Genomic DNA, 18,116 nt, shown 5'->3' on the forward strand with positions numbered 1-18,116 from the left:
TCTATTTATTACCACCTTCCCAGAATCTCACCCTCCCCCGCCTCCCCCCCTCTTGTCTGGCGAGTGTGTGTTGCTAAGGTGTGGTGCGTGTGGTAGGGTGTTAGGCTTTGTGTGGTGGTCGATTTCTGGGTGGTGTGGTGGTGGGGTGGGGTGTGGTGGTAAGGTGGGAAATGTGTGTAGCGGGGTAAGCAGTGTGGTGGTGGGGTAGGCAGCGTGGTGGTTGGGTAGGCAGCGTGGTGGTGGGGTAGGCAGTGTGGTGGTGGGGTAGGCAGTGTGGTGGTGGGGTAGGCAGCGTGGCACCTGTCCTCCGCTGAGTTGCATGGTGGTGTGGTGGGTACTGGGGTGGGGCATGACACTCACCATATATTACACCACAACACCGTAGAGTTTTACAAGTTATGTGCTAAGTCTGACTGGGTACTGGCAGATAGATAGAAAGATAGATAGATATACTGACAGATAGATAGAAAGAGAGATAGATATACAGACAGACAGACCGAGATAGATAGACAGATAGACATAAATAGCCAGGTGTGTGTCTGAAAGGCCAAAAATTGATAGTTACCTTTTTAACCCCTTCAATTCAAGGATTTCTTATATTCTGTTGATTATTTATTTATTTATATATTTATTGCTAGGGGGGAATTTCAAGTGCTCTAATTTTCACAGCTACAACCCCTCCCTTTATTCCCCGCCAAATTTTTGCTGTTAAAAAATCAGTAAAAAAAGTTATTTATTCGTTTTTTAACTAACTCTCCCTCTGCCCAGATTTTCATCCTTTTGTAACTTCACAAACTCAATGGCTGAAAAGGACTATACTACTGCTTTACTTCCTACAGCACTTCTTCGTGACTGGCATCATGTTCCAGCGTTACTCTATTGCTATAACTCAGTATTCAAGGTGGAGATGGCAATTTTGGGACAGATTAATTTTTTTCTTTTTATTCTTGCTAATTTTGAAAGATTTTTTTTTTTTCAATTTTGGCGTGATCTAGACAGTGAATGGGTTAATGGATAATTTTTTTGGTTTATTTATTCCTATTATCAGACGATTTTACTCCGTTTTGAATAGACCTCGAGCAGTGGTAATGAAACTATTATTATTATTATTATTACTAATGGTAGCGGTGGTACAGTAATAGTAGTATACAACTATATACATAACATTTCTTGACGGATTTATTTCTGCATACGGTCAGCTAAAATAGTTTCATCCGTTATTTATGCATAGTATGATGAGAATAGAATGACTCAAGTAACGCAGAAGTGGACGGTAAGGTGTAATAAGCCAAATAAATCGCTTAGAAGGAGGTGTTAGGGAGCTTCCTCAACCGACGAGAACGCGGACCTCTCAAGTCATGTGATGTCCCGAGCAAAGTTCATTTCTATTATCAACAAGGATCTCCGCTTCGTATCAATAGCACCTTCAATCTCTTGTTGCAAAATCAAACGAGATACTGTGGGACTTAACCCTCTAGTTTTCGCATTTTTCTTACCTTTTCAAATTAGGGTCACGGAAAATTTAAGGTGAAGTGAGCCATGGAAGCCGATTATATTTTTTAAATCTCTCTTTACTCTTTTATCACGGTCTACGCTTCTTATATTCAGCTCTAATGTAACCCTTATTAAATGCAGGGGAGTGGGTCATAGGAACTTGAGTGTCAGGTACACAGCAATAAGAAGATAAGAAGATACTAGCTTTATAAAAACCTGGACTTAAAAAAAAAAAATGAAAATACAGGAACGTGAGAAAGCTGACGAGAAAGTGATCATAAAACTCTTGGTTTCTTTTTTTAAATTTCAAGATAAAAAATGCCACAAAGTAAATAAATGAATAAATAAATAGAAAAACGGGCGAAATCGTTTAAGCAGTCGAATCCTCCAAAGTGAACGGTACACAGCCGCTCTCTCTCTCTCTCTCCGACAAGCCCCGACCCCATCTCCCTCTCTCACTGTATCAGTCTCCAGGTATCTACGCCCACACCTACACCTCCCACGCCCACACCCACACCCCCTGCACGCCCACGCAAGGTCAGTCCCCCGCCAGGCACCCCGTTCAGGCATCCCAGCGGTTCCTGAAGGCGAGGGTGCTGATGCAACAGGGGTAAACACAGCGGCCATCTTTGTTTCCCCGTCGTCTGCTCCGGTGATTTTCAGGGGAGAGTAGGACGATTTTCTTTATCTGTGCGAGCTCCTGGTACTTAAATAAACCGTCTTCCTGCCGTAGATTCACTTGGGAGCTTAATTTAGTGCATATGAGAGGCGATTACCGTCAACTGATTACTAGTACCAGTCTCAAATTTGACCTGGGACGGTTCTGTTCATCTGAGACCCATTGGTAAATAAACCGTCTGCGCCCTAGATTCACTTAGGAACATAATTTAGAGCTGTGAGGCGATTTTCTTCAACTGATTAATTGTACCACACTCAGATAACCCCTTCCTTGGCTGGGGATTTTGTTCATGCTGACTTGGGACGATTTTGTTGATCTGTGAGGGCTCCTGGTACTTAAATAAACCGTCTTGCTGCCACAGAAATTACTTATGAACATTAGTTAGGCGATTTTATTATGCTGCAAATAATAATAATAATAATAATAATAATAATAATAATAATAATAACAATGACCTAAACTGACCCCCTCGATTCTTACTTATTTCTCTCAGGCTTCGTGGGACGATTTTTTTTTTTTTTTACTTATTACTGAAGGAAATTGATTTTTTTACTTAATATTACTGAAGGAATTCGATTTTTTTACTTATTTTTACTGAAGGAAATCGATTTTTTTATTTATTTTTACTGAAGGAAATCGATTTTTTTACTTGTTTTTCCAGAAAAATCGATTTTTTTACTTAATTTTACTGATGGAAAAATATTTTTTACTTATATTTATAGAAGGAAACCGATTTTTTACTTATTTTTACTGAGGGAAATAGATTGTTTTACATGTTTTTCCAGAAAGAAATCGGTTTTTTACTTTTTTAATTGAAATTATTTGATTTTTTACTTACATTTACTAAAGGAAATCCATTTTTTTACTTATTTTTACTGAAGGAAATCGCAGTCCTCACATAAATCGCCTGGAATTATTATTATTATTATTATTATTATTATTATTGTTATTATTATTATTATTTGCAAACCTCATGCGGCGGGTTCTGCCACCTCTCCATTTTTCAATACCGCGCTTTAACAATAACACTAACATGATGCTAGTCACGAAGAAGTGCTGTGAAAGGGATGTAGAGCCGTAGAACTCGCTCTTCCTGCCACTGAACGCCGTGAAATAACCTGGAAATGGACGGACAAAGCTGAGAAAACCGTCTGGCCTTTGGTAGAATAATATAATCTCATGCTAGTCACGAAGAAGTGCCGTGGATGTAGAACCACAGCACTCTCTTTCCCAGCCACTGTGCTACATGAAATGGGCTGGTAATGGACGAAAAAGAGCCTGAAAAAAAACCGTCTCCCTTGAAAGACTAATATAACTTTAATTCTAACCCCAGCCATCGAGACCATAGCTGAGATAAATCGTCTGGAGGTAGTAAGAAAGAGATTGATTAACGTACAAGACGAGGAGACAAAAACAAGATGAAGAAAACCCGAAGATTAATATAAAGATTAAGATGAAGGAAATCGTCTGAAGCGCGACAAGGGGATATTTTTTCAATCCTTAGAGGCCAAAAAATCACATGAAAGAAACCTGAAGATTAAGAAAAAGATTTAGATTACGAAAAGCTCAAGGAAACCGTCTGAAGTGTGACAAGAGATTATTTTTCTTTATCCCTCAGACGAAGAAACTTGCTGAAATAATCGTCTTGTGGTAGCTGGAATCAAGTGTCAATCGTCTTCTTGTGGTTAAAAAGAACGTATAATCGTCCTAGGCAGTGACAGACCTTGATTTATTTTATTCATTTATTTATTTATTTATTTATTTATTTATCTGTCTGTCTGTCTGTCTGTCATCCTTACTACGGGGAAATACAGACTTTTATATATTTACTACGAAGAAAAAAAATACCAAACATACTTGCTGTAATCAACAAAATGCAATCAAGCTATTTTTTCACCTTACGAGGAAAGGACGTATTGTCTTCATTATTACGAAGAAGAAATCATCCTTATTACGAAAAAAAAATCATCCATATCACGAGGAAAAATCGTCCTTATTACGGAAAAAAATCATCCTTATTACGAAAATCATCCTTATTACGAAAAAATCACTTTAAAAAATAATCGCGAACTTTAACACCTTTACTACGACGAAAAAAATATCACAATCTTTAATATCCTTTTTTATCTGTTTTATACGGAAGATGAACAGATGAAAAACTATTAAATAAAAATACATAAATAAATAAACCTATAAATTCTTACGAGGAAAAAAAATCATCCTTACTATGAAGAAATAATCACAGACCTTTTTATCTTTACTACGAAGAAAAAAGATATAGACTTGCTACGATGATTTTTTCTATATATACTCTACTAGCAAACGATTTTCTTTTTTATCTTCAAAAAATCATTTCCTGTGGCACCCCATGGGATGCATACGGCCTCGATAAACTCTCTCCACAAATATCTGTCTCTTGCCATCTCCTTCATGTCCCACCAACACTCCTCCCCTGCTTCTTTTCATTGTCCTCAACCAGGTTTCTCCTCGCCTACCTCGGCCTCTTCTTCCTCTAGCAGTCCACTCTGGTACATCCTGTATTAAACTGCCTTCTTTTCTATATATGTGCCCCAGTCATTTCCAGCGAGACAGTCTCACATATTCATCAATTGGTTCCACTCTCGTAATATCCCTTACTCATTCATTTGTAACTGTGTCCTGCCACTAAACCCCAAGAATCCTTCTCAGTACTTTATTCTCAAATCCTAATACTTTCTGATCTGTTGCAATTATACTGTACCATGACTCATGCCCATAAATTAAAACTGGTCTAGCCATGGTCTCGTAAATTTTTACTGTAGTAAGTACCGAAAGCATATTATTATTCCAAACAGATTTCAACATTCCAACAGCTCGCCAAGCCTGTCTAATCCTCTCCTCAATTTAACTGTTTAATGATCCGTTAGATGATACAATCGTTCCCAGATAATTAAAATTTTACATTCTTCACCACATTATTCCCAATTACACAGTCGATTTGGTTCTCCACGTTCATAATAATAATTTCAGTCTTTCCACAATCTATTACCAATCCCAGTTTTCTCCTTCCTCTACCAGACAATCAAGCACCCTCTGCATCTCGTAAATACTTCCGCAAATCAGAACAATATCATCAGCATAGTCCAAATCCATCAGCTTCTTATTTTCTTTCCAGTTAATTCCTGCACCTGTTCTCCTTACAACCTTTCTCAACGTAATCCAATACCAAAACAAACAGCAATGGCGAAAGAACTCCTCCATGAATCACTCCTGACCTAACTTCAAGAGGATCACTCAAAGAACCATTACCTTACAAAAAGTACCTTCATGCAGGCTTCTACTAATGTTTACAAACTTTTCTGGTATTCCATAGAACCTCATAATTTGAAAACGCCTTTTCAAAATCCACAAAGCACATACTAAGTGGCATTTTCATCTCATTAGCTTGTTGCATTAGATGCCTTAAATAATAATCTCATCATTAAAACATCTACTCATTCTGGATCCACCTTGTTCTTCTCTTAAAATTTCATCAGTTACAGGCTCTGTTCTGTCCAACAAGATTTTGGGAGAGACTTTTGCAACTACAGGTGTCAACGTTATTTTCCACACACACTTACATCTCCCTAATTTTGTATTTTTATAATCATTCCATTTTTTTATTCTTCTGGAATTTTACCATTATCCCAAGCCACATCAGAAGGTTTTAAAAAAGCATTCATCAACTCATCATTTTCCATCTTAAGCATTTCAGGGAATATTCCATCCTCTCCTGGGGCCTTAAATTTCTTTAACTCCTTTATGGATTTTGCCACCCTGTACCTCTTCTAAGGTTATATCTCCTCTTTCCATTTGCATATCTCTCTCTGCTGTCAAAATGTCCTCTTCAGCTGGGATTGGTCTATATAGAACAGATTCAAAGTGCTTTTTCTACCTTCCTTTTATATCCAAATCTTTAGTCGTCAAATTACCATTTCCATCTTTTACATGTATTTCCTTCCTTCTCTTTTCAGTCCAGTTAACTCCTTTAAGGCCTAAGACGCTGTTCTCGTGTTGTGACCGTCATTTTCACTTAATTTCAGTTTATGTTGCCTTTTCATCATATAGCCTCCTCTTACCACGCCTAACGAGTCTTCATACTTCAGAATTTAAACTCCAGTGTTTTGCTCTATGAACCTCAGCTACCTGGCCATCAATATGCTGTGTTTCACTTCTTAACTTCGCCTCTTTCCTTTTCTGAATTGCATCCCATATTTCATCTGACATCCACTTTTCCTTCTCGTCTTTCCCTTTTTTCCTAAAAGTAACCTTGGCACTTTCATGCAAAACCTCTTTCACCTCCCTCCACATTTGATTAATATCATTGTCTTCAGATTCCATCAAAGTCTGCAGGACGTACGATATTATTTTCATCTTAAAATTATCTCAAGGCAGTAAGATGTGAAAAAAAAAAGATGTCCCTGTCTAAAGGGGCTGTTTACAAGTCTCACGCATGTGCAGTTACTGGACATTATCATCATCATCACCATCCTTATCATCATCATCATCACACTTCAGTCCCATCCCACCACACATACCTCAGCTCCCTAATCCCATCTCCTCTTAAAGCTAACTTCACCTCACACCTCTAATCCGCCTAATCCAGTCCTACTAACGTCAATCCCCAATCCCATCCCACTCTAACGTCATCTCCTCTAGGCCAATCCCACCTCAGCCAAATTTCATCCCAACCCATCCGATCCCACATCTTTTTCTCCACTCATTACCACATCCTATTATGACCCCAATCCCACCCTATCCCACCAACTTCACCCTAATCCCACCCCATCCTAAGATCACCCCAATCCCACCTCATCCTAACATCACCCCAGTCCCATCCCATCCTAACATCACCCCAGTCCCACCCCAGCCTAAGATCACCCCAACCCCACCCCATCCTAACATCACCCCAATCCCACCCCATCCAAAAATCACCCCAATCCCACCCCATCATAAAATCACCCCAATCCCACCCCATCCTAAAATCACCTCAATCCCACCCCATCCTAAAAACACCTCAATCCCACCCCATCCCACCAACTTGTACCTCTAAATCATCTCACTCCACCATACCTAACTTCACCCCAATCCCACTCCATTCCACATACTAAACCCACTCCCTAATCCTTATCTTAATCTCGGTATCAGTTCCTTTGGTATAATTCCTGGTTCTGTGTTATCAGTGTGCCTGTGCCTGGGGGGTTGGGGGTTCCAGGAAAGGGAGTGAGTTAAAAGAATGTGTTATCAATGTGTTTGTTAAATTTGTGGTTTTATGAGCCCCACATACAGAGAGACAGACATAGAGAGACAGACTGACAGATGCAGACAGCGAGACAGACAGACACACAGGGACACAGACAGAGACACATACAGACATAGGGTCATTTTAAAGCGTACCTCTGTGCTGAAGTGTCCGTCTTTAGCTGGTCAAGTATATGGATAATGAAGCAATGAGAGACAGAGAGTGAGACATGCACAGAGACTGAGAGTATATAGAGAATGACACAGAAGCCTCGCACACAGACAGGAAACACACACACACACACACACACACACACACACACACACACACACACACACACACACTGACGAGACAGAAAGACAAACACAGACAAAAAGAGGGTTAATTAAAATCGCATCGATGTTAAACTGTTGGTCTTTGGTTGACTGATGGATGATAAAACCACACACACACACACACACACACACACACACACACACACACACACAGAGTTATGTAAACCAGTGTGATAATCTGTGGTCTCCAGCTGTCCACACACACACACACACACACACACACACACACACACACACACACACACACACACAGGGGCTAAATTAAATCGTATCTGTGCTAATATAAGGCAAAAAAAAAAAAAAAAAAGAACACTAGAGGCCCCCCAAGGGAGGAGTCACACCAGCCGAGAACCGATACATATCTAGCGTGGCTCGGAATATGACCTTGACCTTGACCTACTTTCACCAGTTTCGAACTCGTCGGAGATTTTCATCTCTACTACACACATGTACAATTTTGTGATGATATCTTGAGCTGCTGCGAAGTCATCGTGCTAACAGACACACAGATAGACAGACATACTGAAAACAATACTCGTAGGAGATTTTCACTCCTACTACACATCTGTAAAATTTTGTGATGTTATCGAGAGTGGTTGGGAAGTTATCGTGCTAACAGACACACAGACCTTGACCTACTTTCGCCAATTTCGAACTCGTGATCGCTTTTTTTCCCTGCTACACACATGTAAAATTTTGTGATGATATCTTCAGCGGCTGCGAAGTTATAGTGCTCACACACACACACACACACACACACACACACACACACACACACACACACACACACACACACACACACATACACACACACACACACACAAACTGAAAAGAATACCAGCTTCGCTATCGCGGCTGGTAGTCACCATACCAAAAGCCACAGCGATACTTCTCACAACTAGCCTATGCTGCGGTCACTTTCGTCTGTCAAATTTCCCTTTCAGTCAGGCCAAGACTCTTATTCTCGTCGGCTGAGGAAGCTCCCTAACACCATTTCCTAAGCGAATTATTTTGTTCATTGCACTTAACTGTCCTCTTCTGTGTTACATAAATCCTTCCAGTATCGCCATACTTTGCATAAAGAACGTACACAAGGATATTAACCAGCCATATCCAAAAAATAAATCGCCATGGAAGGGGTGCTAGGGAGCGTCAAACTGGAGGGGAAATGTGTCTATTCTCCATTTACTCTTACTTGGTCCAGATTTTCATCCTAATGCTGCTTATTTCATGTAGCTCAGTGGCAGAAAAAGACAATATTGCGGTTCTGCGTCCTTTCCATAGCACTTCTTCGTGACTAGCACATTACCTATTTTCAATCCTACTTTCAACCTCATTCTAACCTATTCCTAACTCAATATAACCCATTTTTAACCCTATTTTTCTGTTTCTTTGCCTACAGATGGAGGATTATGTGTGGGATATGGCAGCGAGGGAGTATGCTGTGGACGACGGAATAAGGTGAGAGAGAGAGAGAGAGAGAGAGAGAGAGAGAGAGAGAGAGAGAGAGAGAATGTGTGTGTGTGTGTGTGTGTGTGTGTGAACAAAATTTTCACTTTGCATTCTGCCGGTATCTCTCCTCCTCCCCCCTTTTTTTCGGACCTTGGATTTTACCTACTCCATGTATGGCAGTTGGCAGACGATTAGATGATGATGATGATGATGATAATAATAGTGATGATAATGGATGATGATGATAGTGATAACAGTGATAGTCTTAACAATACCAATGATAAAACACACACACTAACCACAACCCTTTTCCTTCTTGTTTCTACCTCCCCTCTCCAATCCCCATCTTCCTCCCCTCTTCCTTCCCTTTCTCCCCACTGCCCACGACTAACCTCCCCTCTCTCTTCCCAACAGAAACGAATTGGCCATAAGAGAGTACGTGGATTCGTTTGATGAAGCGTGTGAACCAGTACCACCCATGCTAGGAATCTTCACCAAGAAAAGGGGACGTAGGCAGGAGAGGGCCCACCGCAGAGACCAGTGGAGTCCCCCTCAGGATTCCTACCCGAATGGCCCCGGGGTGATAGACTTTCGCCCAGACGCGGTGAGTGAGAGGGATGCAAGCGAGGGGATGAGTTCAAGGCGAGATGGGGCCACTGTTGCCAGATATGTGGGAAGTGTATATCAGTGTCAGCCTGGTCAGAATAAAGCCCAACTCATGTACAGCATCTACTCCACACAGCAACCACAACAAGGAGACAGTAACACCAGCAACCAAGGAGACGCAGGCGCATACAGCCCTTTCCCTATTGACGGTGGAGCTAACTTCTGCCCCACACAGCACCAACAACACGGCATGAGCAGCAACCAAGGAGGCGCCACACACAGCCCCTTTCCTATGGACGGGGATAGCACTTCTCCAGCAATCTTCAGCACCTTCACACATCTCCCAAGCAATGTAAACAGTGGGGACTACGATACACACAGCAGGTTCTCCACACACCTTCAAGACGCTTTGGGGAACAGGGATGATTTCTTGTCTTATCCTGGAAATATGTCTTCACGTAACCCCACCAGCCATGGTCACACTCGGCGGGGAAGGAACCGGGTCTCTGCACAACATGTTTCAAGGGAGGAGGAGGAGGAGGAGGACGAAGGGGGCTGGGGAATGCCTCCTAACCCCTTCCTGGACCGTAACTAACTCATTCGTGCTCGCTAATTCTCGGCTGTATTCTTCATCCTCTTCGACAGGTTATTAACACGACGAAGACATGAAGAGATTTACGTGGATTACAAGCTACTGGTACCTTAGTGAATGAGTGATACGGCATTCACTTGACTCTAATTTGGCACTGGGATTACTTAGGTATTTGTGATGAATGTGAATAATCGGGCATAATGCTGATAGTTCTCCCTTATTATTATTATTCTGATGATGATGATGATGATGAACAAGAAGATGAAAAGATGAAGATGACGATAATGACAACGATGACGATAACAAGAAAATGATAACGATGACGATAAAGAAGAACACGAAACCGAAGAAGAAGAAGATGATGATGATGACGGTAAAGAAGAACACGAAGAAGATAATGATGATGATGGAGGAGGAGAAGAAGAATACAGCCGATAGATAGACAGTCATGTTTGTAGTTACATATTCCTTTCCCCGAGAGACGAGGAGATCCTGGGCACGCAAACTGAAGCGGCGCCGTGTGTTTCAAGGGAGCGAGACTCTCCACTTTAGCAATAAGGGTAGTTTTAAGTGGCTTAGCAAGATCTCGTAACACTTCCTCGTTGGCGAATTATTCTATGCATTTCAACCGCTTCTTTATTAGTACTGGGCAGTATTCTCGTGTGGTTAGGAAGCTTACTAACACCTCCTCCTAAGCGGTTTATTTCAGATTCTGCTCCGTTACTATATTCCTGTGAGTTATTCATGCAATCTTCTTCTATATTAAGAAGATAGTAGAAACAAAAAAGTGGATATTAAAGGGTAGCTTGGAAAATAAATCGCTAAGGAACAGGTGTTAGTGAAAGTCCTTACCACTGACGCAAAATCGATACGGGAACGGTATAGGAAGCAAAGGTGAAATATGTGGAATAAATCGCTAAGGAAAAGGTGTTAGGGCATCTCCAAAAAAAGATACAAGCTTCGTACAATCACTGTGCCTTGTTATACCGTGTTCTGTGATACACTCTTGCTGTGATAATCAGTGAGAATCAGAATAATTTAGTTTTTTAAGGAGTTATTTCTCTCAGTTTATAGCCAATCACACACACACACACACACACACACACACACACACACACACACACACACACACACACACACACACACACGAGTTACATTTCTCACTTTATAACCACACCCACCCACACCCACGCCCCCTCCCGCGCACACACACACACACACACACACACACACACACACACACACACACACACACACACACATCAATCTATCTCCCGTATATAGGTGGACAGAGATAGAGATTTAATAAAACAGAGACAGAGATAAAATTACTACCAATATACAGGACTGTCCAGTGTATCATGCTCTCCTTCCACTCCTTTGGGCGGTCTCTCGTGTCTTGCGAGGACGGCTCCGGTATCAGTGTCTATCCTGTATCGTTTAGTCTTTTATCCTACTGCCACATCCACGCCCACACCAGCAGCATGAACCGTCCCCGAGCACACAAAATACAAAAAGGAGTATACAGCTGAGCGCTATAGACGGCCCGAAATATATATAAATTTTGTATCCATATAATACCCAATGTTTATAAAGTTAGGGAATTTATTTTCCCAGTATACTTATTGGAATGTTTAAGAGTGTTTAGGAGAGATTTTTATTATATTTAAGAGAGACATTATTGCCCTATTTTTTTTTTTTTTTTTTTTTTGGTCTGTTCGGTTTTGCACATTGGTCCGAAAAAAAAAAAAAAAAAAATGAAGAAAGATGGAGGTTTTTAAAATACATAAAGTCACAAGGATATTATGCCCCGGTGGTGTTGCAATAATAAGGCTGATATTTAGAGTGAGGCTCGGTAGCATGTCCCCTCAGACGCAATCTGGCCGGACATTTAAACTGGGCAGACCTTTAAAACCGGTGTATTTAAATTAGGCAGACATTTAATGGAGGTGCTGGTAGTGTGTCCTCTCATAGCCTACGCAATCTGGAAGCGGCCATTTAAAGTGGAGCTGGGACATTTAAAGTGAGATGTGGGACTTTTAAAGAGGGACCTGGGACAATCAAAGTGGGACCTGGGACAATCAAAGTGGGACCTGGGGCATTTAATGGAACTATATTATGTATATAAATATATTATGTATTGTTGGATTGTTAAGATATAAAACTGTATCACTTGTACTGCTACACTTAATAAAAGTATTTAGAGAAACACATGACTTTATTTAGTCTGCACCTCAACACTAAGATGGCGTATTGAACATGAACAAGAGAAAGAAGAAGGAGAAGAACTAGAACAAGAAGGAAATGTGAATAATTAATAATAATAATAATAATAATAATAATAAACTACAAAACATGTTACTGTCGTCAACTGGTGGTGGAGAGGGACGCCTTCACGTGGTGGCACTGATATAATTAGGAGGATCCACTGCCTGCTTATACAAAACGCGCCTCAATTTCCTCCCTATCTACCAAAAGGAGTATGGTGGACTGTGAGAAGAGGCCACCTTTTGCCTGCAGTGCACTGGGTTCACATTCAGATGAGCCTGGGATTGCAACTCTTACCACTACTAACTACTACTACTACTACTACTACTACTACTACTGCTGCTGCTGCTGCTACTACCACTACTGCTAATAATAATAATAATAATAATAAAAGCAGCATTAGGAAGAAAAAGAAGAAAATGACGACGTTAATGACGATGATGATGATGAACAAGAACATAGAACAATGACACAATAACAATAATAAAAATAAAAATAATAATGATAATACAAATAATAATACAAATAATAATTATAATAATAATACCCAGAAACTGCCCAAGGACAGTTTTGATAATAACTTGCCACGGCCATTGCTTACTAGATGCCAAGCTACAAAGGGACCTAGAGGCCAAAGTCAGTGATCTCGTACATGTCACCTTAGACCATCACAATCTATAAATCCACCGAGTTTGGTGACCTGCAGCTTTATTTTTTCTTGTAGAATCAGGTGACTTCTCTGTCCTCCGGGGTGGTCCAAAATTATGAACCATATGTCATCTCAGGGAATAATGATGCGATGTGGACTGCATTAAGCACTGCATTCTGGCCATGTCACAGGTATAGGCTATAAAAATCTGAGCCCTGTAACGTAAGTGGTTCTCGATCTTTAAGCGTACTTTTTTTTTCCGTTTCTGATCCTATTCGGGTTTCGGTAGTCGGATCAGGATGATATGTGGCTTGATGAAGCGGCCAACCAGTACTATAACAGGGCGAAGAATGAAGGCTGTAATTCCAACGGTATGCGAATGGTAGCGGTTTAGATCTTCCCTAGAATAATAATAATATTGGCAAAAAGAAGAAAACTTATACAGGGATGTGGTAAGTTCTATAATAATATCCCCAAACAGCCATGTGTGAAGCTTCATGTATATAGAGTATCCAATGTTTATTCATCCCTTCACTACATTCACGCGTTTTTTTACTGCATTCAGTAAGTGTGAAAAGAATTACGTGCTTGCAGACAAATATGGATTGATGAATGGACTGATGGATGGAGACAGAATGATAGATGAAGAGATAAACAGATAGACTGACAAAGAGATGAACAGGCAGATAATTACAGACTGATAGACGGATAGATAGGCAGACAGACAGACAGGTAGACAGATAAAGATACAGACAGATACAGAAGACAGAGATATGGACAGACAGATAGACAAAGGCATATTTGGAGACAAACAGATAAATATGCAGAAACAGACAGACGGGTAGATAGCGGAGACAGGCAGATAGATAGATATACAGGCTGACTGACTGACTGATAGACACAGATAACACAGATAGATGAATAATTTAATTTTTTATTCACTGAAGACAAAATCAAAAAATATATATATGAAAAACAAGTGTTGCCAGGCACAACAAACCTCGCCCGACAGCAGATATTTTATTTTCAACCGTTTTCAAGTTATAGTTCTCTGAAAATCTGTGCTCTTGCGTTTGACCTTTCAATGTCACTCAAGGTCAAAGGTCTTGGTGCCAAATGAAAGCCCATATGGGAGTTCTTTTGTGCTGATAATGGTAAATATTTCTATTTCCAACCGGTTTCAAGTCAAACCCTTCTGAAAATCCGTGACCTTGATTTTGACCATTCAGGGTCACTCTATTGAATATAAAATTTAATCACTTCCTTTTGAGACCAGTGCCCACATAACCTTAAAAGTTTCATGTAATTTCATTCAGCCGTTTTTCCGTAATGTTACTAACAAACAAAGACACAAACAAACAAACTCGACCAAAAACAATACCTCGCAGGACTCGGCCCGGGCGGGGAAAAAATAAAATCTAAATCATCAGCTTGAAAAATGACGCCAGATAGACAAACAGGTAGATAGAAGGACACACAGGTAGGCAGGTAGATGGACAAAGAGATAGATAAACATAAACATAGACTGAAGCTACATTCACGTCCGCAACTGTCTATTGTCCCATCCTGGTCGTCGTTACAGTTTTTTCCAGATCCATGAATTGAAAAAAAAAGAATGGAGAGGGGTTGCATGCAGGCTTTCCCCGATGCAGGTAGTTGCTACACACACACACACACACACACACACACACACACACACACACACACACACACACACACACACACACACCGGGAGTTGCTACACACACACACACACTCACTTACTCGGTTTCCTAGTGACCTTTATAACGGCGGGAGAGAGAGAGAGAGAGAGAGAGAGAGAGAGAGAGAGTACAAATGAAACAAAGACAAATGGGACAGCCAAATATAGATCTCACACACACACACACACACACACACACACACACACACACACACACAATCTCTCTCTCTCTCTCTCTCTCTCTCTCTCAGACACACAATTTCCCCTGAGTCACGCGCCTCCCTGACCTACTGTACACACGCACACGCTGTTTCCTAGTAACGCTCTCGGTAAATATACCTTTCTGGCCCACCTTTGGAAGCCCCAAATACCGCCGCTTGCAACACTGGCAGACGTGGCAGAGTTTTGGTATTTTGATGGTAGTAGTAGTAGTAGTAGTAGTAGTAGTAGTAGTAGTAGTAGTAGTAGTAATAATAATAATAATAATAATAATAATAATAATTTCTTGTTGCTCTGCTGGACAATGTCAAGGAAACGCGGTGTGTGTGTGTGTGTGTGTGTGTGTGTGTGTGTGTGTGTGTGTGTGTGTGTGTGTGTGTGTGTGTGTGTGTGTGTGTGTGTGTGTGTGTGTGTGTGCGCTGAGTCACTGGAAATTTTTTGTCTGCGTTTGCATACGTATAGTCGTATGTATGTATGGACGGATGGATGTTCGTTCTCCGAAAATTTTGTGAATGTATGCATGCATGTTTCTACGTATACTGCTAAATTTCCTCACCAGTCTCCTCTCTCTCTCTCTCTCCTTCTTCTTCCTCTATTCCTTATCTTCCCATTATTGCTTCTCTTGTAAATGTATGTTTCTTTTTCTTTACCCTCATCCCTCTCCTTTCTCGCCTCCTCCCCTCCCCTCTTCTATCCTCAGTCCCCTAGTCTCCTACTTCTCTGTGCCTCTCCTCTTCTCTCCTCTCCTCTCAAACATTTTATCTTCATCCATCTGCACTCTTCCCCATCTCCTCTTCTCACCCACTTTCTTCTCTTCCCTTCCTCTCCTCTCCTCTCCTTCCCCTCCCCTTCTCCTCTCCTCTCCTCCCCTTCTCCTTCCTCCTCTCCCTCCCTCCTCCTTCGGTTCTCCTTAACTTCCTTTTTTATCCCTTCTTCCTGTTTCGTCTTCGTCGTCTCAAGGATTTTTATTTTTTTTAATTTTTGGTTGCCTTCTTTTTCATATATTCTCTTACTTTATTGTCCTCTCTCTCTCTCTCTCTCTGCTAGACAATGCATGAAGTCGCCAACATGACATCCGCTATCAACCCACACATTTCACGCTCTTCGAGGGAGGGAGAGAGAGAGAGAGAGAAATTACTGTTGTCAAGCCTTTTTTGATCCTATTACTTCCCCCTGTGATCTCTCTCTCTCTCTCTCTCTCTCACTGCCACCAAACTATTTTATTCAGCTTAGGAGAGGCTTCCGAACAGAAGGGGATTTGACTAGTAACCAAGGACTCATTCCTACCTCACAATGGTATTTATCATGACCTAGTTCCTTTAGATGAAAACATACTATCTCTCTCTCTCTCTCTCTCTCTCTCTCTCTCTGTACGAACTAGAATATCAGTCTCTTAACAGGAAGAATAAATCACTGAACGGAAGCCGCTGCGACTGAAATGCCACTCTGAATGCGGCTCAGAGAGAATATCCTCAGTGGGTAACAGGCAGCATAAATCGCTAAAAGGAAGATGTTTGGATGCTTACACTTCTCCAACGCCTTATCTGGGAGAGGACTGGCTATAAATGGAGGACGTGCAATTACCTTTTTTTACTCAGATAAATGGTGTGACTTTATGTACCTCTCTCTCTCTCTCTCTCTCTCTCTCTCTCTCTCTCTCTCTCTCTCCTTCCCCTTTTCTCTTCTCCTTTCCTCTCCTCACTTCTCCTCTCCTCATCAACATCCTCTTTCTCCTTACCTCTCCTCTCCTTCTTCTCCTCCGCCTCCTTCTTCTCTCCTCTCCTCGTCCTCCGCCTCCTTCTCCTCTCCTCCCTGTCACCCTCCCCCCCACTGTGACTGTCGGCATTTCCTCTCTGATAAGGCAGGAGATACGAATGGATACGTAGAAAACGAAGCCGATTTTTGGATAAACGAAGTTGCGAGGGGAGGGGAGAGTGGGTTGGGGTGGGGTGAGAAAGAGTGGGGGTGGGGTGGGGTGGGGTGAAGAAGAGTAGGGAGGGGTGAAGTGGGGTGCAGAAAAGTAGGGAGAGGTGGAGGGGAGGGGAGGGGAGGAGAGGGGAGGAGAGGAAAGGAGAAGAGAGGGGAGGGGAGGGGAGGGGAGGGGAGGGGAGGGGAGGGGAGGAGAGGAGAAGAGAGGGGAGGGGAGGGGAGAGGTTTAGTTGGGAAGGGAAGGGAGGGGTGGGGTGGGGTGGGGTGGGGTGGGGTGGGGTGGGATGGGGAGGGGAAGAAGATGGACAGGGGATAGGGAGATCAGATTAACTGACATTAACAGAAAGAGGAAGAGAGAAGAAGACACGAGATGAGAGTAAACGACAAGATTTGAGAAAAATTGAGAAGAGACGAAAAGGAATGAGATAAAATTAAAGTCCTGGAAGAGGGATGGGGAGGAAGAAAAAGAGGAAGAGAGGGGAGAGGACAGGTAAGGAGGGAACAGAGAAGAGCAGAGAGAGGAGAGAAGAATGGAGAGAAAGGTGAGAGAAAAGGGGGGAGGAGAGGAAAGGAGAGGAAGAGGAGACACGAATGGTTACGTTGAAATCAAGACTATCTGTTAAAGATAAATGCATGGAGGAAGGGGAGAGAAGGGGAGAGGAGGGGAAGGGAAGGAGATGAGACATGGAGGGGAAGGAAGTGGAGGAGAGAAGGGAATGACGAAGGGAAGGAAGATGAAGTGTAGAGAGGAAACAGAGAGGAAGAAAAAATAATCAGAAAAATGAATCAAATATCCAGGACAGGACGTGAAAAATAAACTGGTGACAAAACAGAAGCTGAGAATAATGGTGGCTCGGAGAATACCGGCAGCCAGGCGAGGGACACACACACGCCCCACTGAAGCCGGACATCCCCACAGACCCGGACACGA

The 18,116-nt window shown here is 41.8% G+C and overlaps 1 protein-coding gene across 1 annotated transcript in view; it reads left to right on the plus strand.

Moving 5' to 3' along the window:
- Positions 1-11,105, plus strand: part of LOC145398342 (uncharacterized) — an 11,995-nt gene extending 890 nt beyond the window's left edge. The window contains exons 2-4 of the mRNA XM_080271232.1: positions 9,171-9,229; positions 9,635-9,824; positions 9,963-11,105. Coding sequence (XP_080127358.1) covers positions 9,171-9,229; positions 9,635-9,824; positions 9,963-10,421 — 708 coding nt within the window. The 3' untranslated portion in view covers positions 10,422-11,105. The remainder of the gene's footprint in view (positions 1-9,170; positions 9,230-9,634; positions 9,825-9,962) is intronic.
- Positions 11,106-18,116: the final 7,011 nt, after the last annotated feature.

Source organism: Coenobita brevimanus, chromosome 45 (assembly GCF_032717465.1).
Source record: "Coenobita brevimanus isolate Jiangsu-jjx chromosome 45, ASM3271746v2, whole genome shotgun sequence".
Lineage (NCBI taxonomy): Eukaryota > Metazoa > Arthropoda > Malacostraca > Decapoda > Coenobitidae > Coenobita > Coenobita brevimanus.